At 53.2% G+C, this 19,826-nt stretch overlaps 1 protein-coding gene across 3 annotated transcripts; it reads left to right on the top strand.

Moving 5' to 3' along the window:
• Positions 1 to 1,181: 1,181 nt before the first annotated feature.
• GAL3ST3 (galactose-3-O-sulfotransferase 3) lies at positions 1,182 to 8,479 on the top strand. Of its 3 annotated transcripts, XM_019036924.4 has the most exons (4): positions 1,182 to 1,397; positions 3,443 to 3,519; positions 4,884 to 5,120; positions 6,754 to 8,479. In XM_019036924.4, exons 3-4 carry the CDS (start codon positions 4,996 to 4,998, stop codon positions 7,922 to 7,924), a joined length of 1,296 nt encoding a protein of 431 aa, XP_018892469.2. In that variant the 5' UTR covers positions 1,182 to 1,397; positions 3,443 to 3,519; positions 4,884 to 4,995; the 3' UTR covers positions 7,925 to 8,479. The 3 variants fall into 3 exon arrangements, with proteins under 3 accessions (XP_018892469.2, XP_018892470.2, XP_055210514.1); XM_019036925.4 differs by lacking the exon at positions 3,443 to 3,519 and having other exon boundaries at positions 1,182 to 1,395; XM_055354539.2 differs by lacking the exons at positions 1,182 to 1,397; positions 3,443 to 3,519 and adding an exon at positions 6,514 to 6,541 and having other exon boundaries at positions 5,035 to 5,120.
• The last annotated feature ends 11,347 nt before the right edge of the window (positions 8,480 to 19,826 follow it).

Here is a 19,826-nt window from a genome sequence, read left to right as displayed (position 1 = left end):
ATCCGCCCGCCTCGGCCTCCCAAAGTGCTGGGATTACAGGCGTGAGCCACTGCACCCGGCCTGGAGTCTCATTTTATAACAGCCCTGGGAAGGAGGCAAGGTCTCAAGATACCCCTCCCCCACGATATTGTACACAGTGGAAGATTGATGGGCAGAGAAGGTGACATGCCCAAGGGGCCGAACTGGGGCCACCAGCAGTCCTTCTGACTCTGAGAGTCCCTATTTCCTCCTCCTCAACCATAACAAGGACCCTCACACTATTTCCTATGTGGGCCTAGAAGGGCGTATCCAGCCCCTTCCAGTCCCACCTTTGGGTGGCTACCCAGCTCCAGGATCCTTGCTTTACCAGGTCCAGAGCAAAATAGAAAGCAGGTGTGCAGGCCAGCCACAGAACTCAGTGTAGGGCTCTTGATGTCTGGCATGGCTTTGGGAGGTGCTGCTGCCCAGCTCCCAGGTGATGGGAACTGAGGACTAAGAAGTTCACATGGAGCCTTCATGTGTATTATCTCTGCTACCTCAGAACAGCTTCCCATTTTAGAGCTGGAAGCAATAGGGCTTAGGGAGTTGCCTCTTGACTCTGGGATTTAAGAGCAAACCAGGATTGAACTTGGGTTCTTTGATGCCTGGTGGCAGGTGCCTAGGCAGGGGTCCCAGCCTCACTATAGCTCTGGTCAGGAGTGAGTGGGTCTGGAGTCCTAATGAGGAAAAATGGGTGAGCAGCCAGAAGCTACATCAGAGGGTATGGGGGACACGCTGGAAGGGAAGGGGGTGTGTGGGCAGAGATGGGACCAGACAAGGCTGGAGCACTGCTTCTGTGCTGGAGGAGGACAGAGAGGATGTGGGTACCTGCACGTGTACCTGCATCTGGCTCACCCAGAAGCCCAAGTATGACCAGCGGTGCCCCGGAATACCCAGCAATGCAGGAGTATCCAGACACCTTCCCGGCCTCAGTTTCCCTGCCTGAGTGAGAGAAGGGAGCTGGCCACATTAGTGTCCAACTCTGCAAGGTTGCCAGAGTAAGACAACTGCATCTGAAGATGCCACCCAGAGACTGTTCACGGCAGCCAGCGGGCAAGCCAGGGAACCACCCCCCCTCCCCCGTCCCCCTTCCTTTCCCCTCTCTCCCCTCTCCCCTACTTGCTCGTGGCCTGGCCCCGCCCCTCGCCTTCCTCCGGTGTGCGATGGGGGGCGGGGGGCGGGGGGCGGGCAGAGCCGGGAGGAGCGAGCCTAGCGGACGCTGCCACCTGATCCCATCCAGGCGCTGAGAGGCAAGCCACCGGCACTCGGCGCGCAGGGCCCCGGGCACCCTCGGACCCCGTGCGGATTTCGAGACAAGGGTCCAGAGATAGCGGCAGCCGCCCCCAACCCGGGCCAGAGGCAGAGCCCAGGCGCGAGGTGTGAGTACTGCAGTGGCCGGCATGGGGTTGGAGGGGTGGGAGTGGACCAGACCGGGATGGGGGCCGAGAGGCGGGCGGGAGAGTGTCTTGGGGGCCTAGTGCTTGGAAAGCATGAGGAGGGGGGCGCTCTACCCCTGGAAAGTGGGAGAAGATAGGGTGAGCGGGCCAATCTGGCCTATCCCCCTATGGTGATCAGATCCCACTGGCAGGATCCCTGGGGGATGCTGGGATGAAATTGAGGGAGTGGGAGGTATGGTGCGGGTGGGCAGTAATGGAGACAGGAGGATGGAGGGAATTCCAAGGCAGGGATGAGGCAGGGGTGGATGAGAGAGAGAGGAGGCTGGGGGGCCAGGGGCAGACCTGGTGCAGGCTGGGGGGTGGGGGAGGAGGAAAAAGAGGGAGGTGGAAAGATTTGCTCTCCCAGGCCAGTACTTTGCAGACCCCCTCAGCCCTTCGCCCCTCCTCTGGAGCACTCTGGGTCAGGGTCCCTCAACACTGGGCTGTCCCATCCCTCAAGTCAGGACAGGATGGAGTCTCCAGGCCATCCAGCAGTCAGGTCCAAGTGGTCCAGTCCAGGGCACCCCTTCCTCTAAGTGCATCGGTTTCAGCTCTAGAGCTCAGAGGAGACAGAGGAGAAAGGGCTCCTTTAGGAGGGTGGGCACCCAAGCCCATTTTCAAAGCTCTGGTCGGCTCTACTATTTCTTTGGTTCCCTGGAGAAAAGCTAGCAATTTGCAAAACTGGGCAGCAGCGTGAGGTAGATTGTTCTGACTAAAATTAGCACTGACATTCTGATGAGCCTGGGCGTCCTGACCTGCCTGGGATAGCTGGGAGAACTCTCTCTCTATGGAGAAGACACCAGGCACAATGGGGAGTCATGTGAAGCATCTGAGGGCAGGAGCCAGGGCCACTGCTCTAAAGCACGGCTCCAGCAGCACCACCATGCACCCCACACCAGCCAGAAAATCCGATGGAAACCCAGCCCAGTGGCCCCCTCCCTGAGAGGCACTGCCTTGGCCCCATCTCCAAAACAGGCATCTTGGAGTCAAATTGCCAAGGGAAGGCAGGCCTCCCACAGTGTCCGAGCAGCACCCTCTCTCAGGACCTGGAATGTTTAGCCTGGACAAGTGCCCACCCAGAGGAGACAGGGTTACTGCTTCCAAATACCTGAAGGTCTGTCATGGAGAAAAATGTTCTGTGTGCTCTAGGAGGGCAGCACTACCAAGAGTGCAGAATGGGAGGTGGAAGGGGCAGGCCGAAGCAGGTGCTACCACTGGCAGGGTAATCCTGGCTGTCCCAGAAAGAACCTGAACAAGCTGTAAGTTGCTCGGAAATGGACCAGGCTGTATCAGGAGGTGATGAACACCCTGTCATTGACAGTGGCCATACAGAAGCTGGTGCCCACCTTCAGGGGCTGGTGTCCAGGGAATTCCTGCACTGAGGATGCCCTGTCCCCTGTCCCTAAGCAGGCCTCAGACTGGGGCCTGGCTAGCTCCCCAGAGCTCAGCCATGTGGGGAAGTGGGGAAAGGCCCAAGAGTGGGACAGAGGGGGATACCAGGCACCTGTCACTCTCTCTGTGCGGCCAGTAGAAGCTCTGCCCTCGGGAAAGGTCCCCCATAGCTAGGCTTGACTTCCTTGGCTGACCCTGAATCCTCTGAGAAATAGGGTGGTTTCTGCAAGTTTAGCAAAGGTGGATGTAGACTCCCCTCTTCCCATCTTGGGACACTTCTGTCTAATCACCAAGTTCTCTAAGCAGCAGGAGTGACAGAGGAAAAAGGTGTGTATCCTTAGAGGGCCAAGGGCTCTCACTTCCTCCTGCAAGCAGCCCCAGCCAGGCCAGGCCAACCCTTCTCTGCCCCAGCAATCCTTGAAGAGACAGGGAGGGCCTTAGACTTCCTCTGCTGTGCCCTTGGTTACCCTCTGTGGCTGGACCCTTTACCCTTGGCTCCGGCCGGATTAAGTCTGTCTGCAGGCAGGTGGAGGGAAGCAGCGATAAGGCCTAGAGAGAAGGGGAGGCATAAGCAGAACATCTTTTCACCCAAACAGGTTTAAATGTAATCCAGGATTAAGGGAGCAGGGTCAAGAAGAGAGACTGGAAGCCAAGCCCAGGGATCCTGGAAAAGGTGATGATCAAAAGGGTTTTCATATTACCTTACCCCTCCTGGGACCCAGGTGTCCTAGTTCCACATGCACATGCCCATCAGGTTCCAGGCTCCCCCTCCCCCGTGGAGAAGGATATGTGTGAGGGCTGAAGCTAAACTTGAACCTGGAGACTGAGGCCCCACCCTAGCTTGGGGACAGGCATCACTGCTGAAGCGGACTTTCCACGGGAGCTGCCCAGGATTGGGCTGCCCTTAAGCCAAGGCATTCCTGCGGGGAAAGGAGACTTGTGTGAGACCAAGCCCTCCTCCCTTCTCTTACTCCTGGGCTTACCTGGGATGGAAGCTCACCTTCTCCTGGAGATCCTCCGTAGGGCAACAAGCAGGAGCCACCTCTTACCCGACCCACACCCCGCCCAGGCTGCCATCTCATTGCTTTGGTCAGGCACTTTTCCCTGCAGAGTCAGCTGATGGGGCCGCCTGGGTTTCAGGTGTCTGGGGATGGAATCCAGATAGGGCTCCAGGATTTCAAGACCTTCCTTTCCCTCATGAATTTCTCAGTCTTGGACCCTCAGGGCAGGAGCCCAGCTAGGAGCGCTCAGGACTCAGAAGGATGCAGAATTGCCAGAGTCTAGGGCAAGGTTGGGGAAACCAGTTCTCTACAGAAATAGCATATACAGTGTCTAAGGGCATGGACTTTGGAGCCAGAAACAGCAGGTATGAATCTCATTTCTACTGTTACCAGCTGTGTAGCTATGGACAAGTGATATAATCTCTTAGAGCCTCAGTTTCCTTATCTATACAGTGGGAATAATACCTAGGTCAGGGCTGTGGTGAGGACTAAATGGGATTAAGTATGTAATAATACAGTACATAGAGTAAGCCTGCAGTATCGACTCAAAGCCATATTGATCCAAGGAGGTGAAGGCCTGATCAGTGTTTCCGAGGAGCTCGGTTTCTCTGGGGAGTCAGGACCAACCCTGGGCTAAAGCAATTGGGCAAGGAGTCCTGGAGGAGAGGAAACTTTGAGTTGATACCTCTATGTTCTGAGCCAAGCCCTGGCGCTGAAGCCACTCCACTGGGGAGACATGTATAAATAACCATGAGACAAAGACGAGTTAGGAGCAGGCAGAGAGACAGAGACAGGGCTGAGGGATGGGAGTGGCTACAGCCTGAAGGGCTGGCTACACCCCAGACCCTGTAATTCCACCCAAGACTAGGTTATCTGGAGCAGTGAGGAGATAGGGTCTTGATAACGGGAGGTAGGAATCCGATCTGCCCTGGCCTCTCTGCTTACCCCACCTCTTGGAGCTCTTTGCATCAGACCTGCTGGGGGCCAGATCCCATCTCCTCTGCCCACTGCAAACCCGTCTGCCTTCTTCTGCCAGGCTTCTCGGGAACACTGGCCCTGCTACCAGAGCCGCAGGATCCCCCATGAGTGCCTGTGAAGGGAGTCCTGGATAGCGAGGCCCTGGCTGGTCCAGGGGTGGGTACTCTGCCATGCCACCCATCCTCCAGCGCCTGCAGCAGGCCACCAAGATGATGAGCCGCCGGAAAATCCTGCTGCTGGTGCTAGGGTGCAGCACCGTAAGCCTTCTCATCCACCAGGGGGCGCAGCTCAGCTGGTAAGGGGGCGTGGCCCCGGCGAGGGGGCGGGGCCCCAGGGGGGCCGGAGCTCCCCTCCCCATTCTTCCACCTGCCAGAAGGGTCCTGCTAGGCTTTGCTCCTTCCCTCTATTCTGAAAGTGCTTTCCCTTTAGGGCCACACAGCCTCCCTGGACAGGGACTGCTCTTCAGTGAAAGGGTTGAGTGACTTGCTCACAGTTACAGAATCAGTTAGCTGAGATCCGAATCCAGCTCAACTCCCCACAGCATGCAGCTAAGCATTTCCCCAGTGGAAACAACTTCTCACAACTTCCCTAGTGCTGGGCAAGGCCAAGTCCCCTCACTTCTCCGAGTCCCAGTTTTCTCATCTATAAAGTGAGACATGATATGTGTGACACAGCCAGTCACCCTCACACAGGATACCATGTGATTCATGGGAACCCCAACCTTATTCCTGACTCACTGTGTGAACCCAACAAATCCCTGCACCTCTCGGAGACTTCATGTCCCCATTTTCTACACTGTCTGCCCCTGAGAATGGTGTGAATGCGCCCAGCCCCCCTTGCCAGATAATTTGGTTTGAAATCCCAAACACCCATGTTTTAAGAATGAAGCAACAGAAATGAAAGCTTCACGAGGGCTAGGATTGTTTTTGTATATTACTGTATTTCTTGAACCTAGCATTAACCTGGCACATAGTGGACACCCAAAAAATATTTGATGACTGAATGAATGAGGCTTTAGAAGCCTCAAGAGAAACATAACAATGGGTTGCTGCAAAGCCCAGTGCCAACCATCTGCAAAGTGAGGAGCCAGTTAAAGAGTAAAAATGAGAAAGAGCAAAAGTGATTTAGTGACCATGTGAGTCGTCTCCAGACTTTGTGTAAGTGATTGTTCTCCTTTTGGCCCTCAGTTTCTACATATACAAAGTGGGATTCCTCAAAGATCTCCAGGGGTCTTTGTCCCTTGTTTATTTCTACATAAACAAATTATCTTAAAGCTTAGCAGCTGAAAACACAAACATCTGTTATTGTGGGTCAGGAAGCCAGGTGTGGCTTACTGGGAACTTCTGGACCAAGGTCTTTCATGGGGATGCAACCAAGGTGTTTGCTGGTGATGCAGTCTCATCCGAAGGCTTGATTGGAAGGGATCAGCTTCCAAGCTCACTCACGTGGTTTTGACAGGCTTCAGGTCTTCAAGCCGGCTGGTGGACTGAGGGCCTTAGGTCCTTGTGGGCTTTTCCCACTTAGTGGTAGCTCCCTATAGGGCTGCCCACTATATGGCAGCTTGCTTCCCCCATCATCTGTCATCCCGGATTGAGTGAAAGACACCAAGATACTAGCCAGCCACAGTCTTTCTATGATGAAATTTAAGAAGTGACATCCCATCATTTCTGCCCTCTTCTCTTCTTTAGATGCAATGATAAGTCCAGCCTAACTCAGGTGAGGGGAATACTCAAGGGCGTGAATACCAGGAGGGCAGCAGGGATCATAGGGGGCATCTTAGAGGCTACCAGGCACCGCCCTCAACCTTCCCATGAGTGCAGCCCAGGCGGGGCCGCGCTGTGGGGCATCCCACAGTCCTTGGGTAAGGGCAGGGGTCAAGCGGCAGCCCCCTCACACCCTCCTCTCCGCACACCCCCTGGGCCTGGCAGGTACCCCAAGCTGTTCCCCCTGAGCTGCCCTCCTCTGCGGAACTCGCCACCGCGCCCCAAGCACATGACTGTGGCCTTCCTGAAGACTCACAAGACGGCAGGCACGACGGTGCAGAACATCCTGTTCCGCTTCGCCGAGCACCACAACCTGACGGTGGCCCTGCCGCACCCGAGCTGCGAGCACCAGTTCTGCTACCCCCGCAACTTCTCGGCGCACTTCGTGCACCCGGCCACGCGGCCGCCGCACGTGCTGGCCAGCCACCTGCGCTTCGACCGTGCGGAGCTGGAGCGCCTCATGCCGCCTGGCACCATCTATGTCACCATCCTGCGCGAGCCGGCTGCCATGTTCGAATCGCTCTTCAGCTACTACAACCAGTACTGCCCGGCCTTCCGACGCGTGCCCAACGCCTCGCTCGAGGCCTTCCTGCGCGCGCCCGAGGCATACTACCGCGCTGGCGAGCACTTCGCCATGTTCGCACACAACACGCTGGCCTACGACCTGGGCGGCGACAATGAGCGCAGCCCGCGCGACGACGCCGCCTACCTGGCGGGCCTCATCCGCCAGGTGGAGGAGGTTTTCTCGCTCGTCATGATCGCCGAGTACTTCGACGAGTCGCTAGTGCTGCTGCGGCGCCTGCTGGCCTGGGACCTGGACGACGTGCTCTACGCCAAGCTCAACGCGCGCGCCGCCAGCTCGCGCCTGGCCGCCATCCCCGCGGCGCTGGCGCGGGCGGCGCGCACCTGGAACGCCCTGGACGCCGGCCTCTACGACCACTTCAACGCCACCTTCTGGCGCCGCGTGGCGCGCGCGGGGCGCGCGTGCGTGGAGCGCGAGGCGCGCGAGCTGCGCGAGGCCCGCCAGCGCCTACTGCGGCGCTGCTTCGGGGACGAGCCACTGCTGCGGCCTGCCGCGCAGATCCGCACCAAGCAGCTGCAGCCGTGGCAGCCCAGTCGCAAGGTGGACATTATGGGCTATGACCTGCCCGGCGGCGGTGCCGGCCCGGCCACCGAGGCCTGCCTCAAGCTGGCCATGCCCGAGGTCCAGTACTCGAACTACCTGTTGCGCAAGCAGAAGCGCCGGGGCGGTGCGCGGGCTCGGCCCGAGCCCGTCCTGGACAATCCCCCGCCTCGGCCCATCCGAGTGCTGCCTCGCGGCCCTCAAGGTCCCTGAGCTCCGCAGGCCTCCAGGAGTATGGGTCCTGCCCTGCCCTCCCAGGAGTCCAGCCGGGGGCTGCCTCCATGTCCTGGCCCCATGAGAGCCCTTTCTTTTCAAGGGGCTTGAGTCCCTCGCTGAACTTTGGGGTACGCCTCCCTATCTGAGTCCCCGCTCCCGATCGTGGGCTGAACCCTGCCTTCGGGCACGGCGCTGATAGGCTGGATCCAGCGCTGAGCCACCATCTCCTTCCCAGCTGGTTGGTGATTTTGACGAGAGGCCTGAGGGCTGTCCAGAACTGCTCACCCTGCCTTTTTCTGGGGGCTGAGCCCCCACAACCTGTCTTTTCCAAGTGGATAAGCCCAGGCCCCGTGGAGAGAGGCTCAGCCCTAGGGAAAGGCTGCTCTTGCTCTCCCTCCCAGGGCTTGAGGCTCCCTGTACTTTTCTGTCTTCCAGGTTCTACCCTCCCAACAGACCTAAGCTGCTCCCAGTCTCCCAGAACCAAGAGTTCTTGGGTTGGGATTTTTGTTTGGTTGGTTTTTCTTTTTTTTAATAAAACATCTTTAAAATGTGTGAGTTGTATGTCAGTCATAGAAGCCGAATTCCCCACATTTGAGGATGAAACGGATGCCCAGGAGGAGCTGTGGCTGGACCCATGAGGATGGGGGCCTGGACTCAAGGTCCCCCGCCACCTGGCATAGGCCTACAACCCTCCTCAACCGCTTGACCGACTGGGCCCCCAACACAAACTGGCCACCTCAGCCCCACTCACTTTCCACATCGTTCTTTTTCACAAAATTCTGCGACATTTACTGAGCATCATCTCTGTAACTTGGGGATACAGGTGAACCAGATGGATAGGGCCTTATTTTCATGGAGCTTATGGGGAAACATTGGAACAGGAGCAAGACAGGTAAGCAAAGAGGAAGGACTGGAGGGGTTAGAGCAAAACACCTCCTTGGGTGGAAGGAGGATCATTTTCAGGTAAGGAGCTGCCTAACTCAGAATTTGACCTCCTCCTATGAATCACTGACTTCACTAATGGCATGCTTTCCTCACAAGAAGACAACTTGGACTCAGATGAAGACCAGTCCCTTTCTGCAATTTCCTTTAACACAGCAAGATAGCCAGCACTTCCAGGTGAAATCTCCCTTAAGACTAGCAGAGAATTGGAACTTTTTCTGTTACTTTCTTCAGAGCTATATCGATGTATCTGGACAAGTGATAAAAAACAATAGCTATTATGGTCTACGGTGTGCCAGCCACCGTTTAAGGGCTTTATGTATGTTAACTTTGGAGATGGGTGCCGTTTTCCAGGTGAGGGAACTGAAACTTGGGGGAAATTAAGTCAGGGTCACACAGCCAGAAAGTGGCCACTAGGATCTCAACCAAGGCAGTGTGGCTTCAGAGTTTGTGCTCACAAGTGCTGTCTGTAGTGCCATTCAAATAAAAAAGGTCACATGCCACAAGCTAGGCTGATTCCCAGCACCTTCCCCCAAAAGAATGTAAAGGGAAGAACCAGGACACTGCTATCAGCAACTCTTTATCCAGTTTTTCATGGAGACAACGGTTGACCTGTTTGGACAATGGACATTACAGTGATTGATTGGCAGGATGCATGACATGCTGGGCTTGAAAGGGGACTGTTTGTATGGCACCCCACTTTTTACCAGCAGAGCTCTGAAAAAGGCAATAATTAGAATCATGCAAAAGCATAATTAAGTTTCTGACATTAAGCAGCAGTAAAGAATGGTACCAGACTCAAAGTGATCTATCCAAAAACAGGTGTCCTCTGGCCCCCAGCCAATAAGGTGCTTGCCATTGTCTCCATCTGCACCCCCAGCCCTAGCCTCTGGTCATACCTCTGCCAGGAAAATCCTTCACCTTGCCCTCAGTTGGCCTGGAAAATTCAGACATGCCTTTAAGTCTACTTTTTTTTTTTCAAGACAGTCTCACTCTGTCACCCAGTCTGGAGTGCAGTGGTGCAATCTCGGCTCACTGCAACCTCCACCTCCTGGGTTCAAGTGATTCTCCTACCTCAGCCTCCTAAGTAGCTGGGATTACAGGTGTCTGCCACCACGCCTGGCTAATTTTTGTATTTTTAGTAGAGACGGGGATTGGCCATGTTGGACAGGCTGGTCTCAAACCCCTGACCTCAGGTGATCTGCCCACCTTGGCCTCCTAAAGTGCTGGGATTACAGGCGTGAGCCACCATGCCCAGCCAAGTCTACTTTGATAAGTGTCCTAGTTCATTATGTGTTGCCATAAAGGAGTGACTGAGGCTGGGTAAAGAAAAAGGTTTATTTGACTCAATCCTGATGACTAGAAAGTTCAGGATTGGTATCCGTATCTGGCGAGGGTCTCAAGCTGCTTCCGCTCGGGAGCCCAAGTATGCAGAGACCACAGGGTGAGAGAGGAAGCAAGGGGGTCAGAGGAGGTACCAGGTCTTTTTAACAACCAGCTCTTGGAACTAAGAGTGAAAAAAACTCACTTATCCCCCAGGAAGGGCATTAATCTTTTCATGAGGAATCCATACCCATGAGCCAAACACCTCCCCCCATTAGGCCCACCTCCAACATTGGGGATCAAATGTCAACATGAGGTTTAAGGGACAAACAGCCAAACCACTGCAATAGGCCTCCCCTGGCCTCCCTGGCCCTCAGGCAGGCAGGCCCTCCTTTAAAAACCTTGCCCTGCTTCAGCAGAGAGCACAACTCTGGCCTCAGAAAAATCTGGAATCAGGGGCAAATGGAATCATCAGGCACTAGGAGAGGGTGCTCTGTTTGACTCAGGGGCAAGGGCAAATCCTAAAGCTGAGCAGGGGCTCTGGAACTCTTTGGTGGGAACATCTCCAGCTTCAGCCACAACCCAGGGGAACAGGCCTCAGCCCCTAGGACTCCTGCAAAGAGGCTCCTTCCACCAACAAACACTTGGTGCTGCCTACCTCTGTGCCTACTCCGAACAGTGCCAGAGCTTTGGCAGTGAGTGAAAAGTGGTCCCTGCCTTGAGGAGCTCACCCTAAGGTCTAGAGACGATGTGGAGGCAGTAAACCTGGCCAACAGTGACTCGATGGGGATGATCTTGCCTAATGATTAAACACTGGGGCTCTGGAGTTCAAACCCTGGCTCTGCCATCTACCAGTTACATACTTTGAACTTAGCCTTTGAGCCTCACTTTCCTCACCTGTGAAATAAGCAGGCCCCTAGTACAGGGCCTGGCACACAGAGGTTCTCCCAAGATGGCATCTCTGGTTTCATCAGGACTCCTCCAGGGTCAACACCTTTCATGTTACAGATGCTATAGTTTGACACATCTATTACAAGAGTTTTTCAGCAGATGGAAGAAAGCATTTTGAGGAAGGGGTGACTTCTTCTACTTTCCCCACAGCCATGGTATGGGCTATGAGCAGCCTTGATTTTTTTTTTTTTTTTGAGACAGGGTCTCACTCTGTTGCCCAGGCTGGAGTGCAGTGGCATGATCATAGCTCACGGCAGCCTCAAACTCAAGTGATCCTCCCATCTCAGCCTCCCAAGTAGCTGGGACTATAGGCTCATGCCACCATACCCAGCTAATTATTTACTTTTTTTGGTAGAGACAGGGTTCTCAGTATGTTGCTCAGGCTGGTCTCAAACTCCTGGACTCAAGTGATCCTCGTGGGTGCCTGACCCATCGCACCCAGTCCAGCCTTGATTTTCATGAATGTAGGAAGCACAAAGTGTGTAAGGAGCAAAGAGGAGGACAGGAACGCCTGCCTGAGGTCAGGAGAGGCTCTCTGGAGAAGAGGTGTCCCAAATGAGAACAGGGATGGAGGAAGGGGCTCCAGACAAAGCGAACAATACATGCAACATGCAGAGATGCCGGGTATGAGAAAGCCTGGGCCCCGTGAGACAGGGATGCTGGGCCATCTGGTTGGGGAGAAATATGCCAGTGCCAGGTTATGAAAGGCCTTGAATGTCAAGCTTAGAAGTTCAGATTGAGGCCGGGCACGGTGGCTCATGCCTGTAATCCCAGCACTTTGGGAGGCCGAGGCAGGCAGATCACTTGAGATCAGATCACTGCTCGGGGCTGAGGAGCAGCAAGAGGAAGGAGGGAAGGGAATTGAGGGATGGACATCTTGTCAGTTTTTTCTTTTTTTCTCTTTCCTTTTTTTTTTTTTTTGGAGACCTAGTCTCGCTCTGTCATCCAGGCTGGAGTGCAGTGGTGAGATCTCGCCTCACTGCAACCTCCGCCTCCCAGGTTCAAGTGATTCTCCTGCCTCAGCCACCTGAGTAACTGGGATTACAGGTGTGTGCCACCATGCCTGGCTAATTTTTGTATTTTTAGTAGAGACGGAGTTTCACCATGTTGGCCAGGCTGGTCTCAAACTCCTGACCTCAAGTGATCCTCCCGCCTCAGCCTCCCAAATTGCTAGGATTACAGGCGTGAGCCACTGCACTCAGCCTTGTCATTCTTTTCTTTGAATAAATGTGACTTTTGAGGCAAAAAAAAAAGGAACAATGAACATTTAAGACACTTTTTTTCTTTGGGTGGGGGTGCGCTCTTGCCCCAGATGCCATCTGTTCTCTCAAAAAACATTTATCCATTTCTCCTGATCCCAGTTGAATTCCTCTGAGAATGATTCAAAAGGCCATACTGTGTCAGTCAGTCTTATTTGCTGGGCCAAATCAGGAGGAGATTTTAAAATAATTTTTCTAAAACTTGGGATTGTTTTGCCTGGGATGCTGGCATAAGTGGAATGTCCAGAGATGACCAGCAGGGGAGGCCAGGCTGTCCCCAGAGCTGAGGAAGTAACTGTCTCTGTCCATCTGCAGCCGAGGCATGTAAGGACAGCTCTCTTGTTGGTGATGGGGAGCCACTGAGGTAAGCAGGAGAAAGGCCTTTAGTAACAAGCTGCATGGCCAGGTGCAGTGGCTCATGCCTGTAATCCCAGCACTTTGGGAGGCCAAGTGGGGGTGGATCACTTGAAATCAGGAATTTGAGACCAGCCTGGCCAACATGGTGAAACCCCATCTCCACCAAAATACAAAATTAGCTGGGTGTGGTTGCGCACGCCTGTAATCCCAGCTACTCAGGAGGCTAAGGCAGGAGAATGCCTTGAACCCAGGAAGCAGAGGTTGCAGACAGCCGAGATTGTGCCACTGCACTCCAGCCTGGGTGACAGAGAGAGACTCCATCCAAAAAAAAAAGCTGCAAATGCCACTGAGAGAAGGCACATTAATAAGAACAATGCTACTAACTTTTACTGAGCACTTACTCTATTAGGCTGTTTTTGCATTGTTATGAAGAAATACGTGAGTCTGGGTAATTAAAGAAAATAGGTTTCATTGGGGCTGGGCGCGGTGGCTCACGCCTGTAATCCCAGCACTTTGGGAGGCCGAGGCGGGTGGATCACGAGGTCAGGAGATCAAGACCATCCTGGCTAACACAGTGAAACCCTGTCTCTATTAAAAATACAAAAAAATTAGCCAGGCGTGGTGGCGGGTGCCTGTAGTCCCAGCTACTCCGGAGGCTGAGGCAGGAGAATGCTGTGAACCCAGGAGGTGGAGCTTGCAGTGAGCTGAGATCAGCCACTGCACTCCAGCCTGGGCTACAAAGTGGAAGAAAAAAAGAAAAGAAAATAGTTTTGATTGGCTCCCAGTTCTGCAGGCTGTACAGGCATGGTGCTGACATCTACTTGGCTTCTGGGGAGGCCTCAGTAAGCTTACAATTGTGTGAAAGGTGAAGTGGAAGCAAGCGTATCACATGGCAAAAGCAGGAACAAGGTCAATGCCCTCTGAGGGGAGGTGCCACACACTTTCAAACAACCAGACCACTGTGAACTCAGAGCAAGAACTCACCGATCACCAAGGGGATGGCACCAAGCCATTAATGAGGGATCTACCCCATGATCCAAACATCTCCCACCAGGCCCCACCTCCAGCACTGGAGATCACATTTCAACATGAGATCTGGGCGGGTGGGGGGACACACAGCCAAACCATATCACTTACTATATGCTAGGTCAGTGGTCCCCAAACTTTTTGGCACCAGGGACTGGCTTTGTGGAAGAGAATTTGTCCATGGTGTGAGGGGTTAAGGCGGATGGCTTCAGGATGAAACTGTTCCACCTCAGATCATCAGGCATTAGATTTTCATAAGGAGTGCACAACCTAAATCCCCCTCACATGCAGTTCACAATAGGGGGTTCACACTCCTAAGAGAATCTAATGGTGATCTGACAGGAGGCAGAGCTCAGGTGGTAACGTCCATAGCCTGGGGGTTGGGGACCCCTGTGCTAGGTGCTCTTCTCTACACTTTATGTATTTTAACTTATTCGATTTTTTTTTTTTTTTTTTGAGATGGAGTTGCGCTCTGTTGCCCAGGCTGGAGTACAGTGGCATGATCTCGGCTCACTGCAACTTCTGCCGCTCAGGTTCAAGTGATTCTCCTGCCTGAGCCTCCCGAATAGCTGGGATTACAGGCACCCACCACCACACCTGGCTAATTTTTGCATTTTTAGTGGACACAGGGTTTCACCATATTGGCCAGGCTGGTCTCAAACTCCTGGCCTCAAGCGATCCACCTGCCTTGGCCCCTCAAAGTGCTGGGATTACAGGCATGAGCCACCAGGCCCAGCCAACTTACTTGATTTTTACAACACCCTAAGAGGTAGCTGTTACTCTTCTCTCCCTCTTTTATTTATTTTAGAGACAGGGTCTCACTTGTCACCCAAGTGACAAGTCTCAGCTACTCGGAGGGGGCAGTTGTGCAATCGTGACTCACTGCAGCTGCAAACTCCCAGGCTCAAGCAATCCTCCCTCAGACTCCTGAGTAGCTGGGATTACAGGCAGGTACCACTAAACACCCAGCTATATCCCCTCTTGTAGAAGAGGAAACTGAGATACAAAAAGTTGAAGTGCCCAGGCTCATACAGCCGGGAGAAGCTGAGCTAGGACAGAAACCAGACTGCTCAGGCTCCAAAGCCCAGGTCCTCCCACCACAATACATTACCCGACCCCGTGAAACACCCTCCCAGCCATCCCTGCAGGCTCCTTATTAAACAGCCTCATTATAAAAGCCTCCTGGGAGCAGGTTTGAGTGGGAGGGAGAGGCAGAGAGCCCAAGTTCTTTGGGAGCCCAAGGTGAGGTGAGGCAAAGAGAGAGAAGCTGGTGCTCTGCCAACACAACTGGGCAGCTTCCCAGAATGGGCCAGAGGCGTGGAGAGTGGCTGTGGGGCAGAGGTGCCTGAAGAAAGGGGCTAGACAGTCAGTCCCAGCCAGAGAAGGGCATGGAGAAGAGGAAGGGGAGCCCCTTTCTCAACCTCATAGATTCTAGATTAGCTCCTCTGGCCCAGCAGGGCTACAGAAATCTGAGGATCCCTGCCAGCCAATCCTCTTCTCCCCAGCAAGAGTTTCCCTGGTGCCCTCCAGTGGGCAAAGGACAGGACAGGATCACCCTCTGCCACCCCCATCCTCCACCTTCATCCCGATCTCATGGGATTGCTACAACACCCAGGCAACAGAGGGCGAAGGAGTCAGGCTCTCATACCCCATTACAAATGGGAAGACTCAGCCCGGGCATGGTGGCTCACGCCTGTAATCCCAGAACTTTGGGAGGCCGAGGCAGGTGGATCACTTCAAGTCAGGAGTTTGAGACCAGCCTGGCCAACGTGGTGAAACCCTGTTGCTACTAAAAATACAAAAATTAGCTGGGCATGGTGGTGCGCACCTGTAATCCCAGCTATTCTCAAGGCTGGGGCAGGATTGTTTGAACCTGGGAGGCAGAGGTTGCAGTGAGGTGAGATCGCGCCACTGCACTCCAGTGCACTCCAGCCTAGGCAACAGAGTGAGACTCCATCTCAATAAGAAAAACAAAAAGCAAAAAAAAAAACAAAAAAAAAAAATGGGAAGACTGAGAACTAGAGAGGGAATGTGGCTCCCAGAGGTGGCCCAGAGCCAGGGCAGAGCCCTGAGAATAAGGACACCCCCATGAGCTGGGGCCACAGGAGTAGGACCCTGGCTCCTGTATCCCAACTCTGTCTCTAGCCCACGGCTCCCCGCTTGGGTGTCCCCCAGCTTGATCAAACCCACTATTCTCACAACCAAACATCTCATCTTCTACCCAAACTGGCTCCATCTCCAGTCTGTCAGTTTCCATGACTGAAACCCCCCACTCAAGTTGATGCTTGAGCCCAAATCTTGGCACCTCCCAATGCCTCCTTCCCCCTTCCCCCTGTGCCACCTGTCACCACGTCTGTAGATTCTGACTCCTGAATAACTGTGACTCTGCACACCTCTTTCCCTACAACATCTGCCTTAATCCAACAGTTTGCCTCGGATGTTCCCCACACCAAACGTGCTTCCCACTCTGTATTCAGGGTGATCCTTGTTAAAGCAGTATGATCCTTTCACTCCCCTGTTTGAAACCACCTCTCCCCATGCCAACCTAATCTGATCCCCAAAACCTTCCACCTACATCTCCCATTGCCCCCTATGCCATCATATTCCAGCCACAGTGGATTACATTCCATTCCCTGAACACAACGGTATGTCAGGTCAGCCTCTTATTGGCTCTTGAAAGCTGAATTGTGGCCGGGCGCGGTGGCTCATGCCTGTAATCCCAGCACTTTGGGAGGCGGAGGCGGGCGGATCACAAGGTCAGGAGATGGAGACCATCCTGGCTAACACGGTGAAACCCCATCTCTATTAAAAATGCAAAAAATTAGCCCGGCGTGATGGCGGGTGCCTGTAGTCCCAGTTACTTGGGAGGCTGAGGCAGGAGAATGACGTGAACCTGGGAGGCAGAGCTTGCAGTGAGCCAAGATCGTGCCACTGTACTCCAGCCTGGGCAACAGAGTGAGATTTCGTCTCAAAAAAAAAAAAAAAAAAAAGAAAGCTGAATTGTGCAAGGCAGTTGTTGGACACAACCATTATTAAAAATTAAATTGTCGTTGGGCGTGGTGGCTCACGCCTGTAATCCCAGCATTTTGGGAGGTTGAGGCAGGTGGATCACTTGAGGTCAGGAGTTTGAGACTAGCCTGGCCAACATAGTGAAATCCCATCTCTACTGAAAATAGAAAACTTAGTTGGGTGTGGTGGCACGTGCCTGTAATCCCAGCTACTCAGGAGGCTGAGGCAGGAGAATTGCTTGAACCCGGGAGGTGGAGGTTACAGTGAGCCAAGATCGTACCACTGCACGCCAGGCTGGGCGACAGAGCAAGACTCTGGCGCAAAAAGAAAAAAAAATTAAATTGTATAAAATTACAATTAAATAAATTGTATAAATAATAAAGACAATAGGCCGGGCTCAGTGGCTCGCACCTGTAATCCCAGCACTTTGGGAGGCCGAGGCGGGCAGATCACGAGGTCAGGAGTTCCAGACCAGCCTGACCAACATGATGAAGCCCCGTCTCTACTAAAAATACAAAAATTAGCCAGGCATGGTGGCATGCGCCTATAATACCACCTAGTCAGGAGGCTGAGGCAGGAGAATCACTTGAACCCGGGAGGTGGAGGTTGCAGTGAGCCAAGATTGCACCACTGCACTACAGCCTGGGCGACAGAGTGAGACTGCGTCTCAAAAAAATAATAAATAAGTAATAAAGACGATAAATACTCAAAACTCATCACTTACTAATTAGTTTACTACAATTTACTTTTTTTTTTTTTTTTTTTTGAGACAGGGTTTCACTTCCATTGCCCAGATGAGTACAGTGGTGAGATCTTGGCTTACTGCAGGCTTGACCTCCCTGGGCTCAGGTGATCCTCCCACCTCAGTCTGGCATCCCTGGTGCCACTCTGTAAGGCTAAATTTTTTTTTTTAGTAGACAGGGTCTTACTATGTTACCCAGGCTAGTCTCAAACTCCTGAGCTCAAGCGATCTGCAGGCGTTGGCCTCCCAAAATGCTGGATTACAGGTGTGAGCCATTGTGCCCAGCCAGTAGTGTGTTATTTACTGCCTCTCTCTTCCAGGACAGCACTTGGTGGTGTTACATTGATAGCCTGAAATCAGCCATTGTGAGAGTATTTACACTACAAATTAACAAACATTATACATCAGAGGTTTTATTGATTTGTTGACTGTCTAGACCAGGGATGAGCAAACTACAAGCAAATCTGGCCTACCACCTGTTTTTGTAAATAAAGTTTTATTGGAACACAGCCACACTCATGCATTTACTTCTTGTCTAACGCTGTTTATGCTCTACACTGGCAGAGTTGGGTAACTGCAATAAGATCATATGGCTCCCAAAGCCTAAGACATTTACCACTTCATGGAAGGAGTTTGCTGACCTCTAGCCTGGATTTAAGAAAACACTGGAGGAGCCAGGCACAGTGGCTCATGCCTGTAATCCCAGCACTTTGGGAGGCCAAGGCAGGCAGATTACTTGAGGTCAGGAGTTCGAGACCAGCCTGGCCAACATGGTGAAATCCTGTCTCTACTAAAAATACAAAGATTTGCTGGGTGTCAGATTTGCTGGGCGTCAGGGCAGGTGCCTGTAATCCCAGCTAATTGGGAGGCTGAGGCAGGAGAATTGCTTGAACCTGGGAGGTAGAGGTTGCAGCGAGCCAAGATTGCGCCACTGCACTCTAGCCTGGGCAACACAGTGAAACTCAGTTTTTTTGTTTTTTTTGTTTTTTTTTTTTGAGACGGAGTCTCGCTCTGTCGCCCAGGTGGGAGTGCAGTGGCGCAATTTCGGCTCACTGCAAGCTCCGCCTCCCGGGTTCACGCCATTCGCCTGCCTCAGCCTCTCGCGTAGCTGGGACTACAGGCGCCAGCCATCACGCCCAGCTAATTTTTTTGTATTTTTAGTAGAGACGGGGTTTCACCGTGTTAGCCAGTATGGTCTCGATCTCATGACCTCGTGATCCGCTCACCTTGGCCTCCCAAAGTGCTGGGATTACAGGCGTGAGCCACCGCGCCCGGCCGAAACTCAGTTTTTTTAATAAAAGAAAAGAGGCTGGGCTTGGTGGTTCACGCCTGTAATCTCAGCACTTTGGGAGCACAAGGCAGGTGGATCACCTGAGGTCAGGAGTTCGAGACCAGCCCAGCCAACATGGCGAAACCCCGACTCTACTACAAATACAAGAATTAGCGGGGCGTGGTGGTGGGCACCTGTAATCCCAGCTACTTGGGAGGCTGAGGCAGGAGAATTGCTTGAACCCGGGAGGTGTAGGTTGCAGCAAGCCGAGATTGCATCATTGTACTCCAGCCTGGGTAACAAGAGCAAAACTCCGTTAAAAAAAAAAAAGCAAAAAGAAAAGGAGGGAAGGAAGGAAGGGAGGGACAGACAGACAAGACAAGAGCGCCAAGCATGGTGATTTATGCCTGTAATCCCAGCATTCTAGGAGGCTGAGATGAGAGGATCGCTTGAGCCCAGGAGTTTCACACCAGCCTGGTCAACATAGTGAGACCCAGTCTTTACAAAAACAAGGTTTAAAAATTAGCCAGGTGTGATGGTGCATACCTGTAGTACCAGCTACTTGGGAGGCTAAAGGGGGAGGGAGAATTGCTTGAGCCCAGGAGTTTGAGGTTACAGACAGTGGTGAAGGAAAATTCTCTCAGTGGGTGGAACTTTGGGGCAATACATCTGTGGATGTTTTCTGTGGAGGAAAGGTGGCCTAAGGTACAGATTTACACGGACTGGTGAGCAGCATCTGATAGGCTGGCTAGCTGCAGAGACTTGGAAAGAGCACAACTGGCAATCTGATGGCCTAGGAGACAGGACTGTGGCCAGCTTCTCAAAATAGTCACAGGGTGGGAAGATTCCCATATGAAATGCCCATCAGAGAGCCATCGGTGCAGGAGTCCTTGGTGATGAGATGGGATGACTCATGCTGTAGATTGTGTACTCCTCTTTACCCGGCCAGACTCATGCTTTCTCAATGGTCCCATACAAAGTGCTCCAAGACCAGATGTCTGCGTGTGCTAGAAAATGGCT

Source organism: Gorilla gorilla, chromosome 9, assembly GCF_029281585.2.
Source record: "Gorilla gorilla gorilla isolate KB3781 chromosome 9, NHGRI_mGorGor1-v2.1_pri, whole genome shotgun sequence".
NCBI classification, from domain to species: domain Eukaryota; kingdom Metazoa; phylum Chordata; class Mammalia; order Primates; family Hominidae; genus Gorilla; species Gorilla gorilla.
The sequence above is the reverse complement of the archived record's forward strand: the minus strand, read 5'-3'. Positions and strand labels throughout refer to the sequence as shown.

Bases quoted from the DNA above. Each gene is read 5' to 3' on its own strand.
- GAL3ST3 (XM_019036925.4), top strand. From the start codon at position 4,996: ATGCCACCCATCCTCCAGCGCCTGCAGCAGGCCACCAAGATGATGAGC. The intron at 5,121-6,753 runs GTAAGGGGGCGT...TGGGCCTGGCAG, and splicing joins CAGGGGGCGCAGCTCAGCTG to GTACCCCAAGCTGTTCCCCC.